Source organism: Diplotaxodon limnothrissa, linkage group LG9, assembly GCF_057381915.1.
Source record: "Diplotaxodon limnothrissa isolate DT_005_m linkage group LG9, D_limnothrissa_male_GT1.1, whole genome shotgun sequence".
In the NCBI taxonomy this organism is placed as follows: Eukaryota; Metazoa; Chordata; class Actinopteri; order Cichliformes; family Cichlidae; genus Diplotaxodon; species Diplotaxodon limnothrissa.
The window spans coordinates 14,871,569-14,897,787 of NC_140604.1; the positions used below are offsets into that span (position 1 = coordinate 14,871,569).

General features: G+C 41.4%; 1 protein-coding gene across 1 annotated transcript; it reads right to left on the reverse strand.

Moving 5' to 3' along the window:
• Positions 1-14,234: 14,234 nt before the first annotated feature.
• On the reverse strand, positions 14,235-25,755 carry LOC146625346 (uncharacterized). Its single transcript, XM_085362165.1, has 4 exons — positions 25,723-25,755; positions 24,477-25,049; positions 23,879-24,392; positions 14,235-17,203 (listed from the first exon to the last, which is right to left on the reverse strand). Exons 1-4 carry the CDS (start codon positions 25,753-25,755, stop codon positions 15,156-15,158), a joined length of 3,168 nt encoding a protein of 1,055 aa, XP_085218291.1. The 3' UTR covers positions 14,235-15,155.
• Between the last annotated feature and the right edge of the window lie 464 nt (positions 25,756-26,219).

Sequence of the window (26,219 nt, forward strand, 5' to 3'; positions counted from 1 at the left end):
TTACACCAATCGGAGGTCACTAAAATCAATATTGAATTGGTGTGCAACTTTGCCAAAACAATGTCGGACTCTGTAGTTTTCTCTGGTCCCCTCCCCAATCAGACCAGGAGTGACATGTTTAGCCGCATGTTCTCCTTAAATTGCTGGCTGTCTGAGTGGTGTCCCAGAAATGATGTGGGCTTCATAGATAATTGGCAAACCTTCTGGAGGAAACCTGATCTTGTTAGGAGAGACGGCATCCATCCCACTTTGGATGGAGCAGCTCTCATTTCTAGAAATATGGACAAATTTATTAAACCCCCCAAAATATGACTATCCAGAGTTGGGACCAGGAAGCAGACTTGCAGTCTTACACGCCTCTCTGCAGCTTCTCTCCTCCTGCTACCCCCCCAAAAACCCATCTCCATAGAGACTGTGTCAGCTTCCAAAAAGACAAAAACAAACTAAAAACCAGCAACAAACAACTTAAACATAAACAATTACAAAGAAAGAACAATACAGTATCCACCTCTGAACCAAAGAGTAAAACAGTGAAATGTGGATTATTAAATATTAGATCTCTCTCCTCAGAGTCCCTGTTAGTACATGACTTAATAATTGATCAACAAATTGATTTACTCTGCCTTACAGAAACCTGGTTGCAGCAGGATGATTATGTTAGTTTAAATGAATCAACACCCCCGAGTCATTCTAACTACCAGAAATCTCGAAGCACAGGCCGAGGGGGCGGTGTGGCAGTAATTTTTCACACTAGCCTATTAATTAATGAAAGACCAAGACAGACTTTCAATTCATTTGAAAGCCTGATGCTTAACATTGTCCACCCCAGCTGTAAAACCAGTCTTACTTGTTATCATCTATCGTCCACCTGGGCCTTACACAGAGTTTCTGTCTGATTTCTCAGACTTTACATCTAATTTAGTTCTGAGCTCAGATAAAAATAATTATTGTGGGTGATTTTAACATCCATGTAGATGCTAAAAATTACAGCCTCAGCAGACTCAATTGGCTTCTCTCAAAATGTAAAAGAAGCCACCCACCACTTTAATCACACTCTAGATCTTGTTTTAACATATGGCATAGAAACTGAACATTTAACAGTGTTTCCTGAAAACCCTCTCCTGTCTGATCATTTCCTGATAACATTTACATTTACAATAATTGATTACACAGCGGTGGAGAGTAGACTTTATCAAAGTAGATGTCTTTCTGAAAGCGCTGTAACTAAGTTTAAGAATATAATCCACCCACTGTTATCATCTTCAATGCCCTGTACCAACATAGAGCAGAGCAGCTATCTGAACGCTACCCCCAACAGAGGTCGATTAACTGCAGGAATGTCTTAAAGACATAAAGACCTGGATGGCCGCTAACTTTCTGCTTCTTAATTCAGATAAAACTGAGGTTATTGTACTCGGCCCTGAAAAGCTTAGAAATATGGTATCTAACCAGATTCTTACTCTGGATGGCATTACCTTGGCCTCCAGTAACGCTGTGAGGAACCTTGGAGTCATTTTTGACCAGGACATGTCCTTCAATGCACATATTAAACAAATATGCAAGACTGCGTTCTTCCATTTGCGCAACATCTCTAAAATTAGAAATATCCTGTCTCAGAGTGACGCTGAAAAACTAGTTCATGCATTTATTACTTCCAGGCTGCACTACTGTAATTCATTATTATCAGGATGTCCAAAAAACTCACTGAAAAGCCTTCAGCTACAGAACAATGGAGATTTCCGTTATATGGTAACGCCTGCAACTCACGTGACGCCCAGAATTGTACAATACAGATGCTCGAGAGCGCGCGTGTGATGCAAGTATGTGTAGAGTGTTGAGCGCGTGATCAGTGGTGAGAAAAACAAACCACGAAACTTGACCTTTCTATACTTGTGGCTCACTTGCACTTCTAATATATTCGTTTGCACACTTACACACACAGCTGTGGTTTCCTGTTTTGCTACACTCTGGAGAGCCTCGCCTTTAACGGTCTCCTCTCACAGAGAGCAACAGAAAACTTCATTCAGAAAACTTCGAAAAACTCGAGATTGACTGAACTCAGTTCAAAGTTACCTTGACACTTACCTTTAGATGTGAGAGGTAGCGATGGTCCGCTTGAAGCTGACGCTCCGGTGCGTGTGTGAAAAAGATCAACACACTGCTTCAGAAGCACGTGTCGAGGCTTGATTCGTTTGGCCAGAGTCACGTGATTAGTGACGTCTGAAGCTTCATTTAGAACGTACTTTTTTACTGAACTTTATTGAAACACAATAAGTATACAACATACAAACACATGAAGTTTAAGAAAGAACAGAACATGAACATACAAAACCGGGGGTAAAAAAAATTATTATATGAGTACGGGCAAAAATCAACATATATAAATATTGCTCCTTTTTGTTGGTTGAGTCTGATATTGATTGTATGTACAATTCCATATCCTTATAAAAAAGCAGAAATATGGTGTTTTATTAATAAACTTACATTTATGGATAGAACATTTAGCTAAACGTATTAAGAAATGTATAATAAAAAACATTTATCATTCTTCCTGGTGAACTTAAAGAAACAGAATAAAAACATTTCCCCATCATTAAGAAAACTCCCTTAAAATATGGACAATAACAAAACTGCTAAATTCTTCCAGAATCTCTGTGTAGAGGAACAGTACCAAAAAAGATGTGTCACAGTTTCTGGATGATCCCCACAGAAAGTTCAATTAGTATTTATGTGTCTTTTAAATGTTACCATATAGTGACTGGCTGGGTAACATTTATGAAGAATTTTATATGAGATTTCCTTCACTTTGTTTACAATTAGATATTTATGGGATCATCCAGACTGTCTTCCAGGTGATATCTGGAACATGTCGGTTCCAGTAAGATATTATATATATGGGAGAGACATGATATCTTCTTGGAATAAACTACGTATTCTCTTATTGCTGTTACCAAGTTCCTGTGAAAAGCAGATTTTTCCCACTGCTGACTCAGCTGGATCAGGGAGAGTGACTGAGGTAGATATTGAACTGTCAGTGTTTTTATATAACATTAAAGTACCTGAGGGTATGGCACCAAGCACCATTGAGAATTCCCAAACACTTACGGGAAATTATATAGTGTAAGGGATTCATTGTAAGTAAGTAGTGCTCCCTCTTTATTAACCAGCTGAGCCATCAATAGGATCCCATTTTGGACCCAAGTTTCCAGGAAAAGTGATAATAAAAGAAATAAAATATCTCTGTTGTTCCAGATGAGTTATATGTGAGGTGAGAAGTTGTGTTTATAAATGAGGGTCCACGCTAAGAGGACCTGCTTATGGTTTTTCCATATAAAATTAAAGAGCATGCGGTCGATGTCTTTACTAATTTTCTTATCCAGATGTAAGGAGAGAGCAGCATATGCCAGTCGGGATATCCCTTCAGCTTTAGTAATTAAAACTCTACCTTTCAGAGATAAATCCCTTTGCAGCCACTGGTTGAACTTTTTTTTGTGTTTCTTTTGTCAAGAAAAACATGTTATTTTACTGTCACTGTGTTATCATTTACATGCACTGTCATTATTTCATCATTACTTCATTAGTCTGTATTACTTATCATCAGCTTATCATCAGTTTATCATGTATCATTTATCAGTTATTTCAGAGCACGCAGAATAAAACACATTCTAGAAAGCACCAGCTTGGCTGCAGGTCCAGGCAGGCCCAGGTCAGATAAGGATAGTCAACTCTCTTTGGCCTGAACCCACAATTTCACAAAACTACACACTCTACACACTATTGGTTAGGTTCCCAGGAAACATGAGTGGAAACATCTGGTATTAATTCTGGGAAAGTCTTGTTGTTCTGAACATAGAGGAGGTCTGGGAATTGTTCTGACGTCATTAAAGGCTATAAAGCTTTCTGTAAAGAGCAGAAAGGAGAAGACGAAAGATCAAGGCTTCCCCGCACACTGTACGTGTACTGTGTGTGTGTAATAAAACACTTTTTGAACACCTCCGAGGACTCTGTCTGCGCTCCCTGCGGAGGGAGATGGAGCCTGATGTTTTGCAGTGTCTATTTTCACCATTTATAGGTGTTTTAATAAAATATTTTGTGTTGACCCACTATGGACTTTCAGTCGTAGGTCTCTTCCTCAAAATTCGAACCGCGACACTTTGTATAATCGGAGTGAAGTTTGATGAGCATCTTGACTTTTGGTCTTGGGATATTAACAGTCCTGGGTATGTGACTTCTTTTTTAACAGAAATGTTACAGATAGCATTTGCAGTGCAGCCTTTAATTGCTAGTAATTCACATTTTTTAGATTTAGACATAAACCAGATGCCTCAGAGAAATCACTAATAACACTAAGGGCTGGACGGATTTGATTTGCATTCTTCAAGAAGAGTGGTGTCATCAGCTTGCTGGCTGATGATGAGCTCCTTATCAGCTATGGTGATTCCTTGTATAACAGGTCAAATCTCGGGGTGGAGCCGTTAGTCATTTTAATTGAGCTATTGCCATTTGTGTACAAGGTTTTGAAGCTTTACAGAAAAATGCTAAATTTTTCCAAAGAGTGGAACATAAATTGATGTTCAATTGTATCAAAAGCCTTTTAAAAATCCAGGAAGAGAATGAAGCTATTGTCAGATACCAAATCAGAGTAATCAAGTAGATCTAAAACCAGTCTAATGTCATTAGAAATGTATCTATTTCTTATAAAGCCTGATTGTGTCTCATCGATAATTGTATCCAAGACCTCTTTAATTCTGTTAGTAAGTACTAAAATCATAATCTCATAGTCATTATTGAGCAGACAGACGGGTCTCCAATTATCAATAAGAAGTAAGTCTTTGTTTGGCTTTGGAATAAGTGTTATGAGACCCTGAGTAAGAGTAGGAGGGAGGTTTTTATTCTCTATACTTTCTATGAAAACCTGCAGTAAGAACGGAGCCAGGAGATTAGAAAATGATTTATAAAACTCTGCAGTTGAACCATCTGTGCCAGGAGATTTGTTGGCCTTAAGTGCAGAAATAGAATTACAAACTTCCTCCACAGTCAGAGGGCTGTCACAGTGACTTCTGTCTTCCACAACAATAGTTTTTAGGTTTTTAATATTATTGAGAAACAGTGTTGAGACATCCTCATTATAGTTTGAGTTGCACAGTTTAGTATAGAATTTGGCACAGAAATGTGAAATTTCTCTAGGATTGTCAGAGACAATGCCATTAATATTTAGTTGATTTTGGATCTGTATTTGTCAAGCCTGAAAAAGCAGAATTTTGTTCTCCCTCCTCCAGCCACCTCTTCCTGGATCTTACAAAAGCACCCTCAGCCTTGCATCGACAAACTGTTGCATATGATTTTAAAATTGTCAATTAATATTTGCATTTAAAATTATGAAATGTGATTCATTAAACATGTTTGTGGTGGTTACAGTAAAATATATAACTTTTTCTACTCGGATTTTATGTTTTTGTCTGATTTTAGATCAATTGTGTCAGTACAGTATGTCAAAATGAGAACATGACTGTAAATTCAGACATGTGAGGTTGTGCTGAAAAGAATGATGCCAAACAAGGCAAAGTAAATCGTTTGTAAAGGTGAAATATGGAGGTAAAATCAAAAGTAGTTAAAAATGGCCAATTATCCCCTGGAGCCCAGAGGGTTAAACGTTTTTTTAAAGTAACGCTATAGTTACTTTTCAAGTAATTCATTACTTTCAGAATCTTGTAACTCAGTTACTAACTAAGTGACTTATTTGAAGAAGTATCTAGTAACTATAATTAATTACTTTTTCAAAATAACTCGCCAACACTGTTTATAAGGAAGTGAGTCATTCGCAGGATGTGTGGAGCGTTCTGATGGTGAGAGATAGCAAACCACAGATCGTTCTATTGAGAGATATGGAGCCAGAGAGGCAGAGGAGAGGTTCTGTCGTGTGGGAGTATTTTTGGTAGATTTTGGTCAGTTTTGGTTGGGTTTGCCAGTTTTGTGTTCTTGTTATTTGTTTTTTTGTGTTTATTTTATCTAAAAATGTAAAAACCTTAAATTGTCAAAAATCTGCTTTTCATAATATAAATATCATGATATAACTTTAGAAAGACTTCCATTTGACTGTTTACATTTAATGTAATAAAAAAATATTTTTAAAGTAATCTTAAATGTTATTCTACAAATGTGCAGCAATTTAATGTGTTTATTCTTTTTAGCTTATAGTCTGTGGAACCCAGGACGACCAGATACCTGCATCTCTACCAGTTTCTGTGCACTCCAGCCTTCTTTTTACAGCACAGTGTTAACTTTATGACCTTTCACAGCACCTCTGGAATCTGGATGGCCGACACCTGACAATCAGGATGAACCGTGTGTTTGGCTGATGTTTGTTTTTCTTTAAAAAAAACCAAAAACCCGTGTCCTCTTAATCCTTGGCTTAATTTAATTAAACTTTCCTAAACTACCTTTATCTTATGTATCACAATGCAATTTTATTTTCTAAAAGTAAATTCATATTTCGTCCACACACAAACCATCTTCCACTGTTTAACGAGACCAACTGGACCAGGTTAAAACAGCATGCTGCTTTTATTCTTTTAAACACGCTGACAGCCTCCTGCAGCTCTGACGAACAGAAGCTTTAAGTTATCTTTAAATAATGTTATTTTCACAACAAGATTTTATTTCCATCAGTTTACCTTGTAATCTCTAAATAGAAAGGTTCTATAAATAAGGAATCACCATAGATCAAGTGTGTATAATAAAATAATATACATATGGAAAAAATCAGGTTGAAAATGCAGCTGTGGTTTTTGATGAAGTCACTGCTAAAGCTGCATTGAAAGCCTTGTTTCCCTCAGGGATGGTCATGTATCCAACATGACCGTGAGCCAGATCTGTCTCCTACGCATACATGCTTGCAGAGCTGTGAGGTTTTAAGAAGTGATGTACAGCATGGAGACGCTTGTTCGGGAGAGTGTTGAGTTGATGAATCTGGTTTTGTCAGACAAGTTTAAGGAATGTTTTATTTATTTTTTTATTTTTTTGGAAAGTGAGAGAGCACAAAACAAATTGCCATGTACTCCAGGACCCAAGAAAAATGAGTGGTCATCAGAAGGTGACATGTGGCAGGAGGGTGAGTGATTTATCCAGAACTCGGGAGCTGGAATCCAAAGATACATTTCCTTTTGAGGCACTGGGCTGGGACAGAAGAAGAAAGAGTCAAGAGCCATGACTAGAATCTGTTCAGATCTCAGCAGATGAATCGATTAGCGTTGCATAAGAAGCTTTTAGTTTGTTTTTTTTAAACGCAGAAACTAGTCAACGTGGACCCAGGGCAGAGAAAGTCCGAACTCAGGATTACTACAGACTTCTGAATAGGAGGAGCCAGTGTTGTGCAAGCTGACCCTTTTCAAAAAGCTCAAAAATCTGCTTGTGTAGATTAAAAAGAACAATGTGGTGCCTGCAGTTTCTGATTATTGCCGGGGTCTTAAAAGCTTTCCCGTTTATGAAAGAACTTCAGAAACATAAGTTTCTGTTCAAAGTATCCAACTGTTGAAATTAGGTAAATTTATTCGTGTATAAAGTTTTGGGCTACTTTTATCTTTGGTAACAAGATTGAACGTTTGACCTTCTCGTTGCTTTTCTCCTTCACCTTCCTCCTATTAGCCATTGTTTTTGTGTAGGTTTATTCTTTTACTCTAATTTATTGGACTCCGTGTGGGAGTTTTCCAATATTTTGCAATAAACAAGCTCCCTGCATACAAAACAGTTGGAGATGAGTTCAGGGTATTCGTGTTGTGCTAGGGGTGGAGATGACCGTCTCACATTGATTTTCTCTGAGTCTGGAGGAGAGTTTTTGTGGCCTCAGTTGTAGGCTGCAAAGACCAGCATCGCTCTGACTCTTCTAACTCTGCCTGCCAATTGTTTACATATTTGACATAACTTCTGCTGTTGTGCCTCCAGGCACCTGCTGCGCAGCTCAAAATGCCTCGCCAGGGGCAGCGTATCCAATAGCTGCTCTGTCAGTCTGCATCTGCTTGATAACACAAGAAATTACAGCTTTCTGTCCGTCTGCCTTCCTGAGTGAGATTTCTGTGCTTTGACAGGCAGTGGACAGACTGCAGAGCTGTTTACTGTGTTTTCATGGCAAAAGAAGCTTGTCTCACCTTGTCCTGAACATCATCTGAATGTGGAGCTGACTTTTACTATTTTGAAAAGGCCATGCATCGCTGAGATAGCATGCTTTAACCAAGTTAATGAATTTATATGTATTACACTATTAAAATGACCCAGTAAGCATGCAGAATATACTGTAGAGGATTTCGTTTCCATGTTAAATCCTACATACTAGAGAAAAATCTAGAAAATAAGGTTAAAAATAAATAAAACTACAGTACTATTTGTTTTGCCCCCCCTTAAAAACAATCCTTAAACTTGTGCTATTGTTGTCAACGCATTGATTATTTTAAGTTTGAGTCCAACATGTAGCTTTTCTTACCACTCCAAACATTGTCCTGTTTACTCAGTCCTCATGCTGAGTGTTTAGAGCCACATATTCGTGCTCCCAAGTAACATTCGGAGATAAAATATCAGAATTTCAGGAGCTGGGCCACGCCTCCAAACTTGACCCTTCCAGTTCTTATCTATGTATCACCCCCGATTTCTACAAGCTGTTCTCGTTCTCATGCCCCACCCTCCCTTACATACAACAATCTTGTTTGTAAGGCATCTTAAACTGCACTGAATGTCACATGGTTGCTGATACGTCTCCAGGCCTGTGTAAGTGGGACCTACTGTGGGGAATAGAGTCCACCTACTAATTGCCCCCAAAATGAGAAACTTCAGTTTACAAAACAGACAAAAAGACAAACCAATTTACTCCTTTTTGAATTGATTTTTTTTATTCTTTTTTTTTATTTTTTTTATTTTTTTAAAGAATCACAATCTTTTATTTCAGCTATAGAGAAATTCAATATAAGGATATGTTGTGTCGCTCACTGCTGTTACAATACAAATCAGTGGAATATATATGATAAACGAATGTGCAATGGTTACTCGTCGTGGTGTCGTCTGTTTCCTCCACAGAGCCTACAGATTTAACCATGTGTAAAACCAGTGTGAACCACAATCAGGAAAACAATTTTGTGCTCATTGTCACTCATTTTTTGTTCCTGAACCCTGGAGCTGTCTTGACCTTTCTGCACGTTCACAGACAATTCTTGCTTTTACTCCTTTTTGCTCTCTATGTACTTGGACAAAACTTCCTCGAACTTGGATCACTGCTTCTCGCACATCTTGAGCTCCTTTTCAAGAGCACCAACTCTCTGCGGTAATTGAGAGGTTTGTTTCTTCTTTTCTTTTAGAGTGATTTCAAGTTCTTTCTGCACAGTAACGGCAGTCTGAGAGTATATCTCCCAGACGGCAGTCCTTTGAGCTCATCTACCCTCTGCAGGAGCTTGTCTCGGCGCTGCTCAGAGAGAGCTTCATGTTTAAACTTTGCTCCACTGTACTGATTTTCCATAGCCTTTAATTTAGCTGTGAGATTTGCGTTCTCCATCTTTAGTGTCTCCATGTCATAGAGAAGATGCTCTGCAGATTTAGAAGTGCTCTCCACTTTCATTTCTAACTTTTTATATTCTTTAGAAAACCGAGATTTCTCTTTCTTAACAGCTTCCTCAAGTTCTCTGCGAGCCGCTTTCTCTTCATCGAGATCGTTTTGCATAAGCTCCCTCTCATTTTTGAGAAACTCAACTTCGTCTCGCAGGGTCTGGTTTTCAGAAGACAGGTCCTGATTTTCGGAGGTCAGTCGATTCAGTTTTTGTGTTTTAGCGTGCTCCTGGGAGACAATGGAGTCGTAGCTCCTCTGGAGTGCAGAGTTCTTCTCTTGTTCTTTCTGCACAGTATCTCTCTCAGACTGCCGTCCTTTGAGCTCATCTACCACCTGCAGGAGCTTGTCTCGGCGCTGCTCAGAGAGAGCTTCATGTTTAAACTTTGCTCCACTGTACTGATTTTCCATAGCGTCTAATTTAGCTGTGAGATTTGCGTTCTCCATCTTTAGTGTCTCCATGTCATAGAGAAGATGCTCTGCAGATTTAGAAGTTCTTCTCCTGCAACGTGGAGGCAGTGGAGGCAGCGCTGTCACTTTCATTTCTAACTTTTTATATTCTTTAGAAAACCGAGATTTGTCTTCCTTAACAGGTTCCTCAAGTTCTCTGCGAGCCGCTTTCTCTTCATCGAGATCTTTTTGCATAAGCTCCCTCTCATTTTTGAGAAACTCAACTTCGTCTCGCAGGGTCTGGTTTTCAGAAGACAGGTCCTGATTTCCAGAGTTCTTCTCTTGTTCTTTCTGGACATCTGATGCCCACTTGTTAACGTTTTCCTGCAGCCTTAAAATCATGGTGTCCTTGGCCTCGATATCATCCTGGAGCTTTTGGACTTTGAGGCGCAGAAACTGTATTTCATTGTTTTTTTCTAGGTTTTGTTTCTGCTGCTCAGTGAGACGATCCTCTAGTGCCTTAATATCAGCGGCCTCTGCATTTTCATTTCCATGTTTAAGTGAGGAGATCATCAGATCTTTGTGGAGTTTCTTGATCGTCTTCTTGTCCTCATCACTGTTAGCCATCATTTGACTAATTCTGGTTTTAAGGTCCTCAGTGCTGCTCCGGTATTCTTTCTGTGACTTCTTTAGATCAGCCACTTTTGTCTTCATGCGTTTCAGTTCTTCACGCTCTTTTTTCACAGCTTTTTCAAGACGATCATTTTCCTCTTGCAGCTTTTTAAAGGCTTCATCCTGTTGAGATTTAGCCTCTTTTTCTATTTCTAACTCCTTTTGGAGAGCAAGCTTGTCTTCTTCCAGTTGTTTGAGACAAGTCTGAGTCTTCTTAGACTTTTCAGGACCATCGTACTGTGGAAAGCGAAAACAATTATCGTGTTGTTGAATATGTCAAACAATTTGTACAGAATAGAAATATGTAGCTTTGTTCATAGTTAAATATTTATATTTTTCTAGCATGTTTGTTCAGTTTAAAATTAATTTGCCAAAGCAGGCGGTGGCTGGATGTGAGTAAAAAATTCAAACATTCTCATCAGGGTGTTTTCATTTTCTTAAGACAAGAGAATTGCCTTTAAATAATAAAGCAAAACAACTATTTTCTTAGCATGTGTCTTCAGTTGGTCATTAATGTGTGTGTGTGTGTGTGTGTGTACGTTGGGTATTCATATCTTGTGGGGACATCTTATTGACGTAATGCTTTCCCTACCCCCTAACCCTAACCATGAAACACACAAGGATATGTGCGCACATGCAGACACACACACACACAAACAAACCTCTCCAAAATCATATTCATATCCCATTTCAGAGTTGTCCACTGAAACAGGGTCTTCCTGAAAACCAGCAGCTCCCTCAGATTCCTCTTTGAATTCCTCTTCGAAGTGGTCGTGAGCAGACGAGTCTCCGGCCTCTTTCCTGGGGGCGTCCCAAAAATCACCAGATTTCTCAGACTCTTTGCTTTTTTCTGCTTTGTTTTCAAATTCTGACTTCTCTTTTTCAAATTTGTAGAGATGATCAGATTTCTCCTCTTCCGAATCACTCTCACAGTCTTCTTCAATGTCATCACTCTCACAGTTCTCTTCAATGTCATCTATAATTTCTTCCTCAATTTCATCATCATCGTCTTGGTCAAAAGATTTGCCGCCACCACTCCACTGAAAATTCGTTGTGGAGGAAAAAAGTACGTCTACGCTTTTGCTGCTCATTCTCTTAGATGAAAACGGCTCCTTTGTAATAATTTCCTCTGAATGTCGCTGGGTTAAAAACTTGGCTCTCTGAGCAACACGAACGGTAACTTGTGGTAATGCAGTCAGCGTGTGCCTGTATCTACTATCACATGCAGAATAGAGTTGCAGCAGAACGAGGAGAGAGGCGTCTATTTCGAATAATAATAACACGTTGTCATCACGGGCCAGTGTTGCCATTCTACTCGGCATTCAAACATGTTTACATTCTAAACAGTCGCTCTTTGGAGTCTTGGTTCACCTTTAAGAGTGTTTGTAAAGCACAGCACAGACAGACATGCGAATCGATCAAACTTTTCTACAAAACGTTATACCAGTCCGGGTCAGGAAGGGCGATATAGCACGGACCCGTCAGATGACTACGCCGGATGGAAACATAACCGGAAGCGTCCCAGGGACTTTCCCTTTGACCTTCATCCTGGAACCGACCTTTGACACTTGGATGTTGGCTTAATTTTTACCCAAAGAGAAGTTTGACCCTAACAAAAAAACACGATACTGTGATACTTTGATGTTTTTTTCAAATAATTTGGAGCGAGATTTATGTGACTGTTCATCTAAAATCCAGCAGAGAGTGAAAATACAAGAGCTGCTGCAATCCTCTGCATTAATGATCTCTGTTTCTCTCTTTCTGTGTGTGCATGTGTGTGTGTGCATGTGTGTGTGTGCGTGCGTGCGTGCGTGCGTGCGTGCGTGCGTGCGTGCGTGCGTGCGTGTGTGTGTGTGCGTGTGTGCTCACAGAGGGGAGGTCACAACAGGAGTTCCCTGAGTTGACACGTATGAAGCATAAAGTCAGTTTGGAGCAGTTGGTAAACACAGAAGTACATCCAATCTTGACTAAATTTCTTGTTTATCTACTTCATGCACATTGCACGCACAAGAATCCAAATCTCTGTATCACAATGATTTCATTAAAGCCTTATTATTTTATGGGGGCAATATCACATATTACCGTAGATCATTAATAGGGAACAAAAAAGAAGGATCACATCGGCAATGTTGCTGGGAGACAGAAGTCTTGACACGTACTTATAACTTAAACCACAAAAAACTCAGTTACAGCTGGTAAGATTTGTGGTATATACCAGACTTTCACAGTCTGCATCTTTACAGGGTTGTTTTCTGCTTTTGTTCACTCCTAGTGTGATTAAAAAACAACAAACACAGAGCCCACTAACTATTAGCCGCTTTCCCCCCTAAACAGTCAGTTGACTGAGAGAAATGCAATCCATTATTGTGAACGCTGAAGGAGATGTGCTCCAAGGTCAAACTTATATTTCCTTAACTTACATCCTATGTTCTGTTTAATTCCGGCATCCCTTCATGGCTTGATGGAAAAAATTGGTTAAACCATTGCTCAACTTATGTCTGAATGATGGCAGATAATTCTGATGAAACTGACCCCGTAAGAACTTTGCAGCTGAGTCGAGGGCTCGTGGAAATAAGGTCAGGAAGTGTCCGGCGTGACTGCGCGTGCGGGCGTCTGACAGACACACTAGTGCAACTCAGAGTGTGAGCAGCAACTCCTGTATACTAAACATAAGAAAAGTAATTTGTAGTGCTTCTCTTTTTTTAAACCGAGATTCCAGGGATCATGCTTATATGGTTTTCTTTTATTCAAAAACAGGTTAGTTTAGCGATCGTGTAACTGTGTCCTTGACCTTTTTACCGGCTTGAGAAGTTGGTTCCCTGGTGCAGATATCTGGGATGGTTCAAACGCCGAGTCTCCAAATGCAAACAAAAGGTTATTTTACACGTTATTTCTTAAATGTGTATAAATGGGATGATGACGATAAAAGTAATAAACAATAAATGTAAATCTGTTTTTTTAACTTTGCAGACTCATTTACCCACTCCAGTGACAGCGATAAAAAAAAGATCATGACTTTAAAGAGATTATGAACAAAATGCATTACATTTTGTTTTTTGCTACATTAACAACTTTTCCAACTCTGATTCTCTGCAGGACCAACACGGACACCAGTTTAGACTGAAATCCAGTTCCGACGGCATACGCAACATGTTCAAGCTTGCACGGAGGCATCTTTCTTTCAGCTTAACGAGTGAACCGTCAGCTCGTTCAAACACACGTTAAAGTCCGTTTGGCTCGACACCACCGAACAGAGGCAGCAATATAACATAGCTAACATTAACAGTGCAGTGAATCCTGCTTGTGCCGTGATATTCAGGACTGCAAACCGAGCAGCATCACTGACTTTCAGCTTGTTGTGTTTGTGGATATATGACTGACTTTAATTATCCATAAAATCATCACATTCTCTGTAAGATTAAGGTCGACTATTGAACAGCGAATATTTTAAAGGCTTTAAAACCAAGTTAGTACAAACATCACTAATGTCACATAACTTTGCCGACATGTGGCCAACAGTAATGCTTTAATGTTCTTCATTATTAAACATTTGCACATAAATAAGTGACATAGTATTCAGTAAGGCGAGTTTATTTATATAGCACAATTCAACAACAAGGTCATTCAAAGTGCTTTACAGAGACATTAAAAAACAAAAATAAAAAGCATGATTTAAAATTGATTAAAAAGAATTTAAGCTTAAAAGTGTGGATTTGGTGCTTTATTCTATAAAGACACATCTCCTGGATGCACTGGTACGCATCTTCAGTGATGTATCCTAGGGTCATCAGGTGTTTCGGGTCTCTCTCTTTTGGCCACAGCTTGTATGATGTTGGAGACATCCTCATCAAACTTCTGCCACTCGCTCTGGCTGCTGGCTGGGGGCCACTTAATCCGCTGTTGTGGAACTACACTGCTTGGATTGGAAGAGTCCTGTGCATGGAGGGACTGGGCTCTGTGGGGTGCCTCCTGGCCGGGCTCCTCCTGCGTCTCACCAGGTTCAGGACCTGTGCGTTGCACCTCACTCTCCCGCTCCAAACATTTCATTCTAGCCTGATGGACATTTAGGCCACGCTGGTTCTTGCACAGCTTGCCGCAGATACATGTCTTACTCGTAGTCCTTTCCATTGCATTAGTCGTTAACCTTAAGTCCGTCCGATTGGAGACCTCATCCTCCCCCCCTCTCGGGGTCTCCTGGGGGTATCTTTCTTTAGGGCTTTCCATAGCTTTTTGGGTGCTTTCTCGCGAAAACTGCAGACCGGGATGCTAGCCCACCCTGCCCCTGGAGCCGTCTTTCCGAGCTGTCATCTGTCTCTCCAGTCGTCACCAAACTTTCTTGGTTGTCACCTAGACTCTTCCTAGGCGTCACTGGCTCAGCCAGAGTTTAACTATAAAGACACATCTCCTGGATGCACTGGTACGCATCTTCAGTGATGTATCCTAGGGTCATCAGGTGTTTCGGGTCTCACAACATCATACACCCTCGCCCAGGCGACCCAGCCGGGGGTGATCAGGCCCCGACTTGCGTACCAGTAGCTACCCACGGATCAGCCCTCTTAATCCACAGCCACCTTGTGGCTTTCTCTGCCGCTTCACTCACAGCCTGGATGGCCCTCTTCTTGGCTGCCCCAGCCACGCCCAGCCGGCCTAGGACTTTGCAGAGTGATCGTCCTGCAAAGCCCCTACAACCCACTTCTATGGGCTCATAGAAAGTCTTCCAGCCCCTTCCCCTGCACTCTTGCACTAGTTCCTGGTACTTTCCTCGTTTCCTTTCATTAGCCTCCTCAATCCGCTCTTCCCAGGGCACTGTGAGTTCCAGCATGATCAGCTGTTTTGAGGCCTCAGAAATAATTATCAAGTCTGGCCGGAGTGATGTTTTTGCAATGTTCTGAGGGAACTTTAGTTGTTTACCCAGGTCAGCCTGTAGCTGCCAATCAGAGGCTGTGTTGAGAAGGCCAGTTGTCAAATGTGGGCGCACCTGGGGTTTCTCTCCAGCCTTAATAAAAGAGATTGCCTTCCTCGGAGCATGATGATGCTTGCTGGTGCTGATTGCTGAGGCAATCTTTTCAGCAACTACTCTGAGCACCTGGTCGTGCCGCCAACGATACCGACCATCGGCCAGGGCCCTTGGGCAGCTGCTAAGGAGGTGTTCTAGGGTCCCTCTTCCAGAGCACAGGGGACAGGCAGGTGTCTCGCGCTTTCCCCACAGATGGAGGTTTGCTGGGCTTGGCAGAGTGTCGTATACTGCCTGCACTAGGAATCGGATCCGGTGGAAGTCTGCCTGCATGATGTTTGCCCAGGTGACCTTGCGCTGCAAGGTGCCCTCCCACCTTGTCCATGCTCCCTGCCGCTCAAGGCCTACAGCTCTGCTTACTCGCTCCTCCTCCACACCTGCTCGGACCTCTTCCTGGAGTAGCTGGTGTCTCTCCTTTCCCTGTGCCCTGCTGACCTGGGCCTTTGGGACGTACCCCAAGCCTGCTCCCCCTGTTGCTAAGACCCCCATTAGTGTTTTCTGCCTTAGGCGTGACTCCGCCACCTCAACTGCCTTCTCAGCCTTCCACTTTCTTCCTGTCCTTACCTCAATGCCTGCTGATGCCACCTTGCAGTCTTTAGAATCTCTGTACTGTAGGGCTTCTCGTGTGCGAGCCACCTTGAACTCTTCTGTGAGACCACTGAAGGGTAACTGCACGCTGTTGCTTGTCCCATACAAGGCAGCGCTGGTGAGACTGCGAGGAAGTCCCAGCCACTTACGAAGAAAGCCACTGATCTTTCTTTCAAGGGATTCCACAGTAGTTATTGGAACTGTATAGACAAGCAAGGGCCACAGGATTCGGGGCAGGATGGAATGCTGGTAGATCCAGGCTTTAAATCTTCCAGGCAAGCCGGACTTATCCACCTTAATAAGCCACGCTCCCAGCTCCTCATTTGCCTTCTGAATAGCAGTAGAGTCTTTCAGGCTGGAGTCAAAGAGTTTCCCCAAGCTCTTAACTGGTTGTTCCGTTATGGATGGAATAATGGTTCCTGAAATTGAGAACCGGAACTTGTCCGTCACCTTGCCCTTCTTCAGTACCATCGATCTTGACTTGGAAGGTTTAAAACTCATCCTTGCCCATGAGATGAGTCTCTCAAGACCTTGCAAGATCCACCTACACCCGGGAACTGATGATGTTGTAATGGTGAGGTCATCCATATAGGCTCTGATAGGGGGCTGACGAACACCTGACCTTGTTAACGGCCCTCTGCACTCCACCTCCGCAGCCTTTACCACCATGTTCATTGCCAGGGCAAAGAGCGTAACTGAGATGGTACAGCCTGTTATTATACCTTTTTGGAGTCGGTGCCAGTCTGAAGTAACTGCCCTAGAAGTGACCCTAAGCCTGAAATTGGCGTAATAGTCCAGGATTAGGTCCTTGATCTTGCTGGGGACATGGTGGAGGTGCAAAGCATGCTCAACCAGTTTGTGTGGGATCGACCCATACGCATTAGTTAGGTCCAGCCACAATACAGCTAGGTCGCCTCTCTTCTCATGTGCTTCTCTTATAAGGTGTGTAACTACACCTTATAAGAGGTGTAGTTCAAATGCAATTCAAATGCAATTCAAAATGTAATTCAAATGCAGCTGAGAACAGGTGAGTCTTCAACCTGGATTTAAATAAACTGAGTGTTTCAGCTGATCTGAGGTTTCTGGGAGTTTGTTCCAGATATATGGAGCATAAAATCTGAATGCAGCTTCTCCGTGTCTGGTTCTGACTCTGGGAACTGATAAAAAAAACGGATTCAGGTGACCTGAGGGATCTGGAAGGTTCATACTGGGTCAGGAGGTCACTGATGTATCTTGGTCCTAAACCATTCAGAGCTTTATAGACCAGCATCAGAACTTCAAAGTCTATCCTCTGACGGACAGGCAGCCAGAGTAAAGACCTCAGAGCTGGACTGGTGTGGTCCACTTGTTTGGTCTTAGTGAGGACTCGAGCAGCAGAGTTCTGAATGAGCTGCAGTTGTCTGACTGATTTTTTTAGGTAGACCTGTAAAGATGCTGTTACAGTAATCAAGCCTACTAAAAATGAATGCATGGACTAGTTTTTCCAGGTCCTGTTGAGACATCATAACAGTACTTACTTTTAAACGTTTACTCTTTGGCCGCTCCGCTTCCACCGTTTTTTTCGGCAAAATTATCCACACCCACCGCCGTGCTATGCAATCTGGGATATGTTGGGCCACGAAGTCTACACCGACACATCTTTAAAATTCAGGGAAATGAAGGAAACATTTGAGGGCCGCATTTCGAGCAGCCTTTGGGATACAGCCCAGGAGTGACATGTTTAGCCACATGTTCTCCTTAAGTTGCTGGTTGTCTGAGTGGTGTCCAAGAAACGATGTGGGCTTCATAGATGATTGGCAAATCTTCTGGAGGAAACCTGGTCTTGTTAGGAGAGACGGCATCCATCCCACTTTGGATGGAGCAGCTCTCATTTCTAGAAATATGGACACATTTATTAAACCCCCTAAAATATGACTATCCAGAGCTGGGACCAGGAAGCAGAGTTGCAGTCTTACACGCCTCTCTGCAGCTTCTCTCCTCCTGAAACGACAGCTTCAACACATAATCTGTTATTAGACTATTAAATATTTCACTTTAATGTTGCAACTACGCACTCACTTCTGTCTTTAAACAAAATAATATTTTCCAGTTACAGAAATTATGAAATCCAAACTAAAGTGTTACTGTTGCTATATGCATTTACTATAAATAATCGATGATGGTGCTGACATGAAGGAAGAGAAAGTTACAGGTTGCATCCTTTGAGTTTGTCTCCGTGCCTTTGGGCGATTTTTATGACAGATGTTTCTGTTCAATTCTTAAATCAACTTTTCAAAACACAAACACTATTTTAAAGCTTTTAAAGAGTAAAATATTAATGATAATTATAATAACAGTAATAAAAACAAAAGCTCTCAGATCCATCAAACCAAGCAGCAGAGAGAACAACAAGTGAAGATAAAACTTTAACCTTGTAGACTTCATTATGTTCCAGCTGCTCTACAGACGCTGTGACCTCGAACTTAAGCAGGTCGTAAAGTATGTGCAGCTCAATAACTTCATAATTACACCCTGTGGTATTTAGGCAGCAGAACAACTAAGAATAACAACTACAAATAATGTTTTTAGGTTTCTGTTGTACTGCAAGGTTCTGTACAGGAGAAACAAACCAAGAGCAAATATTACGTCTCATTTACACCCGAGCACGAAGAGCCATCAAAATTTAGCAAATTGAATCATCTTTGTTTAGATGCAAGAAGAATCATATGGAAATGAAAAAGTATAAATATAAATCCAGAGCAAAGATATCCTCTAAATCAGCGTTGCACATGTGCAGCTGCTGGGATTCACTTAAGCATTCGGCTCGTCGCTGTTGCAGGTTTTTCTCTCGCTGTTCTGGCTCACAGCGCTGCAAGCACAAAAATAAATATCCCCAAAGGTGTGAAAGGGAGCTAATTAGTAAGAGTATTGTTACTCTCCCCAGGAGTAGTCCAGCAGTAGAAATCAGTCCAATGACAAGGTGTGTAACATCTAGCAGGGTGACAGAAAAACCCAGGGTAACTTCCAAGGACCTCAACGTCTCTCTCACATTGCGTTTTTTAAACATGTTTCCATTTGTCACTTCAGTCTTTACTCTGAAATACAGGAAGAGAAATCGTGGCTGAAACAATTTCTCATGAAACCAGGGGTGTGGTCCAACAGTCAGTTTTGGTGAGGAAGGTTCCTAACTGAGAGAAGCGACCCAGAAGTATCTGTGTAGCAGCCACAATGAATCAAGATCATGAGCTTTATTAACTGATCAAAGTCTCTTCTTTCATCTTCTGTATTATTCAGTTTGCATTGGTAATGCCCATTATTGTAATGCTTTGTTAAGATGAGCAAAACTTTCTTTTACTTTGGGTTAGCTGGGATAAGTGATGGATGGAGGGAATTTTACTTCAGCCACAGAAATCCTAAACAGGAAGGAGGAGCAGAGTTACAGTGGATCACTATCCAGCAGGGAAACAAGATTTATTTCAATTTCTTGGCAAAGAGTGAGATTTATGCAGTGGGCAAATTAGAGAGATGACACCATCAGATTCCGAGCCCTCCATGTGTTAATCAAGACACTGCTGCTGTGCTACATCCATAAATAATGAATAAATTAGGAGCTAAAGCTAAAAGGACAGTTTATTTGTACCATCTTCATGTGAACACATTCAAGAACATCACAGATGAAAGAAACATTAAAAACTTCCACACTACACAAAGCAAGAAAAATAGTTTCTTCCTATATGTAGAAAAAACAGAAATATCGAACACCTCCAAGACTCTCTTTGAAAGAACTAAAAACCTTTATTCTCATGGTCCAATCATGAGTGAACTCCCCGATGAAGCCTTGTGTGCTAAAACATGTCAGAGTTTGAAAGGTTAAACATGAGTTTCCAAAACGTTTTGCTGGAGAACAATGAACTATTTGACTGAGTTTCAATTATTTACAGACGAGCAAAACCAGGGGTCCGTTCTTCGTACCTCGCTAAGTAAGTTAGCTGGATTTGATTGTTGACGATTTCACGTGATCCTGGATCGTTCGGTTCCCCGAAGCTCATCCGGGACTTGCTGTCATAGCAGCAGGGCCGTAAGCATAAACCTGCTCGGGAGCAGTACTGTACTGTACTGTACTTCCTCAGGAGGCTGAGGTCTTTTAACATCTGCAGGAAGCTCCTGAGGATGTTTTACCAGTCGGTGGTTGCTGGAGTACTTTTCTATGCTGTGGTGTGCTGGGGGAGCAGCACAGCAAGGACTCATCCAGGCTGGAGAAACTGATCAGGAGGGCTAGCTCTGTGGTCGGCATGAAGCTGGACACTCTGGTGACAGTGGCAGAGAAAAGGACATTAAAGAAACTGATGGACATTATGGACAATGCCAGGCATCCTCTGCACACGGCCATAAACAATCAGAAGAGTCTGTTCAGTGACAGGTTGCTTCTCCCAAAGACAAGAACTAACAGACTTAAAAACTCCTTTGTCCCACACGCCATCAAACTGTTTAACTCCTCTCTGGAGGGGAGAGGGAGGAGAAACAGGAGGACAAAGGTGGGGGGAACAACTAAGCTGTAGTGCCTCTTCACCTCACTGTGCAATACCTTTTGTGCAATACTTTTGTAAATAGTCAACGGTGCAATAGACTCAATACTTGAAATGTGCAATTCACTTGTATTTTTATTTTTATTCCTATTTATTCTATTTATCCCCTTTGTATATTTTATTTATATTGTCTCTGTATTTATATATATGTGTGTGTGTATAACTCTGTAACTTCTGTCGGTGCTGTGCTTTTTTGGAAATCGAATTTCCCAGAGGAACCCACCCGAGGGATTAATAAAGTTCTATCTTATCTTATCTTATCTCTTACTTTATGTAAACAGGATTAGATCGCGGCCATGCAGGTATGTCCGCTTCATTTATACGAAAGCAACAGCGATATTCCACCACTGTTTCACCATAAATAAATAACATCAATGTAACTAAAGATAATGCAGCACTTGATCCTTTTATTGATTTCACACAGATACATACAGGTCATTTCCTAAAAAAGGGAAATGTACTATTAACATTCTATTACATGTATGTGATTATTACAGATGTAATTCATATTTCAGAGTAGTAATTGTAAATCACTCCGTGTAATCAAGATGAGAGACCACGGCTATAAAAGCGAAGGTGGATTTGGGAAGTCTGTCGCAGCCATGTCCTGTCCGTATACGCAACCAACCCATTGAGGAAGGTGCAAGATTGATAAGGAGAGTCCTCAGAATTCAGCGTATATTGCGGGACAGACAGGATCCTTCAGCTCAGCGTGACAGTGTGCTCATTGAGAGATATCGATTTTCCCGTGAGGGTATTATTTACCTAACCAACTTGTTGACAAGGGGGTGCAGGACCACCACCTGTCTTTTTTTGCTCTGCCCTTTTCTTGGTTGCTGTTATGAACAAACTAACAGACTATTACAGGGTCTCTTTCCAAGAGATGAAAAGCAATATAAGAGATAAATATTACCATTCTGTAGAATACTCCTGTATTTCACTTTTATTTGTTCCCATGTTCTAGTGGGTCCTGTTGTGGCTCTAATGTGTAAGGGGATATAATATAACATATTATAATACAATATAATGCCATATAATATTGGATAATATCGTGTCATATGATAGATCTACCCTACCGCCTACTGGTGTTGGCCAGAGGGGCCGATGGCGCGATATGGCAGCCTGGCTTCTGTCAGTCTGTCCCAGAGCAGCTGTGGCTACAACCGTAGCTGCCTCCACCAGTGTGTGAATGTGAGAGTGACTGAATAGTGGCATTGTAAAGCGCTTTGGGTGCCTTGGAAAGCGCTATATAAATCCAATCTATTATTATTATTATTATTATTATTAAATCACCTACGAGTTTAATTTGTCAGCAACTTTCTGCCAGCCCTCTCTCCTTGCTTTTGCAGCCTTTGCAGTGTTCCCTTGCGTTTTAATTAAACTCTGAAACTCCTGAAATCCCTCAATCAAGAGTTCTTGCTCTGCTGCCGAACAATACTGAGCGCGCTCCTTCGACATTTTCGCTGACCACTCAGCGGGTTGCCGATCAATGTTTCTACTATCGATGCGTAGCCCCTTTTACGACACCCAGTGATGTCACATTACTGCGTCCAGCTGTACTAATCGTCAACGGCAGGTGTGTTCGGGGAACCGGATTAGCGAGCTCACGGTTAGCGCGATGGTTTGGTCTTGGATGTGTCATTTGATCTTGGATGTAGTGAGCGACGTACGAAGAACGGGCCCCTGGACAGAGAAAAAAGGACAAAACTGACTCAGTAAAACGACAGAAAATAAGATCCCATGTAAATCTGTATTATGTAGAAGTTCAGCCCAGCAACCAGTTCAGTTCAACACAAGTTCAAATGATTCTATCTGAACTCTGTGGAGCCTGATCTCAAGCTTTTTGAGTCTGACACTGAAACCAGAGGATCTTTCTGTCTCTTCAGATTCACTGTGATCCAGTTATGGGAGTGATTTCAGCCCTGAGTGATCACGCTGATGTTTGCACAGAGCAGACAATGAGGTGAATGTTTGGGCACATTGGTAACAGTGAAACAGTTTATTAGTAACGTGGGATCGTTTGTGTGTGGAGTATGAACTGAGATTCCTGAAGCTCTTGTCACACTGGTCACAGCTGTAGTTTCCTTCCATGTGTGTACGTTCATGAGAGTTACGACCATTTGACTGTGAGAAGCTTTTGTCACAGTATCTGCACTTGTATGGTTTCTCTCCTGTGTGGACTCGTTTGTGTGATTTAAGCTCCCTTGCAGTGGTGAAGGATGACCCACACTGATCACAGAGGTGCTTTTTAACCCCACTGTGAATCAGTTCATGTTGTTTTAACTCAGTTGATGTGGTGAAGCTTCTCCCACATTCTTTGCAGTATTTCAGTTTGTCTCCAGTGTGTCTACGTTGATGTGTTTTTAGGGCAACTTGCCAACTGAATGTTTTTCCACAGACGTCACAACGAAAGTCTTTCCCACCACCACAGTGATGACAGGGTTGAGAACTGGATCCATCTGTGTCGCTCTGCTTCTAAACAAAGACACAAAGACAGTGTAAGTCAGTCCTTCAACATTTTTATCCTGAATGTCGCCTGAAATAAAGAGCATCTCTGCAGACGTCCAATTACATTTGACTGTTTCAGTTAACACACTCAGTTTACTGGGCTGCAATAACTACAATACTACCACCATAATACTACAGTAATACTAAAATCATAACTGACATGAAAATCTGAATAATCACTCAGAGCTGCTTTTCCATGCAGTTGAATTGCTAACATGCTAACACAGTTTAATGAGCAGAGTTGTTCCAAACAGTCAGGCTAAAATGACAAGATAACAATATAAATACATACCTCACAGTAACTGCACTTGTAGAGTCTCTTTCTGGTGTGGATCTGTTGGTGTTCTCTCAGGTAACGTGGAGCTTTAAAAGTCTTCTCACACAGGTCACATTTATAACGTCTCTCCTCAGTGTGGGTAAACATGTGTTGTTGTAACTGTGCATCTGTTGTAAACTCTTTGCCACACTGTTCACAGCAGTACACATCATGTCTGGTGTGAATGCGTAGGTGTATATTTCTGTGCTCTTGCCGGCTGAAAGTTTTTCCACAGATGTCACAGCTGTATGCCTTAATTCCAGAGTGGGTAACTAGATGCCTCTGTAAGCTCCTACTGCAATTAAAAGCTCTGCTACACTGATCACAGCTGTACGCTTTAACTCCACTGTGGATGAGTTGGTGTTGTTTTAGGGAACTCTTCAAGGAAAAAGACTTTCCACACAAGTCGCAGCTGAACGGTCTCTCTCCAGTGTGGATGACCTGATGCTGTTTTAGATTACCCTTCTCAGTAAACTCCTTCCCACACTCGTCACAGCTGTATGCCTTAATTCCAGAGTGGGTAACTAGATGCTTCTGTAAGTTGCTACTGTGAGTAAAAGCTCTGCCACACTGATCACAGCTGTACGCTTTAACTCCACTGTGGATGAGTTGGTGTTTTTTTAGGGAACTCTTCAAGGAAAAAGACTTTCCACACAAGTCGCAGCTGAACGGTCTCTCTCCAGTGTGGATGACCTGATGCTGTTTTAGATTACCCTTCTCAGTAAACTCCTTCCCACATTCGTCACAGCTGTATGCCTTAATTCCAGAGTGGGTAACTAGATGCCTCTGTAAGCTCCTACTGCAATTAAAAGCTCTGCCACACTGATCACAGCTGTACGCTTTAACTCCACTGTGGATGAGTTGGTGTTGTTTTAGGGAACTCTTCAAGGAAAAAGACTTTCCACACAAGTCGCAGCTGAACGGTCTCTCTCCAGTGTGAATGACCTGATGACGTTTTAGTTCAGCCTTCTCAGTAAACTCCTTCCCACACTCGTCACAGCTGTATGCCTTAATTGCAGAGTGGGTAAGTAGATGCCTCTGTAAGCTGCTACTGCGTGTAAAAGCTCTGCCACACTGATCACAGCTGTATGCCTTAATTCCAGAGTGGGTAACTAGATGCTTCTGTAAGTTGCTACTGTGAGTAAAAGCTCTGCCACACTGATCACAGCTGTACGCTTTAACTCCACTGTGGATGAGATGGTGTTGTTTTAGGGATTCCTTCCAGGAAAAAGACTTTCCACACAAGTCACAGCTGAACGGTCTCTCTCCAGTGTGGATGACCTGATGCTGTTTTAGATTAGCCTTCAAAGTAAAATCCTTCCCACACTCGTCACAGGTGTATGTTTTCTCTCTCTTTCTTGGTTGAGGTTTGTCGGCCTCCTGAGAGCGCTGACTTCTCGCTCCATGTTGGTCCTGCAGTGACAGAGATACAAACAGAGGCAGTGAGTGAAATGCAGTCGTGGAACAAACTCAACCTTCAAACTCCCTCCATTAACACTAGTTTTAAACCTGAAGGTGGAGTGTGGCACCAAACACCTTAAAGGTCTCTTATCCCCACCTGCTGGTAGTTCTAACACATTACACCCAACCAGCTGTTAAAAATAATTCATGACTGTTCAAACACTAAAATCATGCCCATCCCTCCTGATCGTACACACACACACACACACACACACACACACACACTTACTTTTTCTAGATTTATACATAACCATTCAGTGATAATAAATCCTATGTTTGTCTTATTAGCTGCTGACAAAATGATTGAACAATACTGGGTTTTTTTTACATTAAGGAAAAGGCACCAAACATCAAACCTATTTAAGCCTAAACAGTAACACATGAAAGTAGAGCAGGGCGATATGACCAAAAATATTTATCACGATATACATTTGAAAATTTGTGATAACAATATAACTGACGATGTAATTGACGCGAGACAAAATACTTTACAACTCCACAACTTTATTAGTGCAAAACACCCATCAATATATTTTCACTTAAACAAGCAGCTGTTTTTTTATGTGCATTAAAGTTATATAAAAATTTAACAGTGCAAATGCAAATTGCTTGCTGAGAGTTTAACCAAAAGGATTTTCCAGAGGAAATTGGCCGACATTTGCTCCAAGGCATTTGTATTTGCACTGTTAAATTTTTATATAACTTTAATGCACATAAAAAACAGCTGCTTGTTTAAGTGAAAATACATTGATGGGGTTTTTTTGCACTAATAAAGTCGTGGAGTTGTAAAGTATTTTGTCTAGTGTCAATTTTATCGTCAGCTATATTGTTATCGCAAATTTTCAAATGTATATCGTGATAAATATTTTTGGTCATATCGCCCTGCTCTGTCTGTCACCTTCTGTGTTGAGCTCATTGTTTCCTCTGTAGTGGCTGAGCTGAGTCCAAGTAGCTGAAAATGTTCCTCTGCTGCTCCGTCAGACTCTTCTCCTCCTGCTGATCAGCTGGGACACAAAACAGATCTTTGTTAGGCTCCACACTGCACTGAAGAGTCAAAGTGTCTCATATGTTCAACAAATTTTTGCTTCCCGAGGTGGGCAAACAGACACAAAAGGTTTGAGC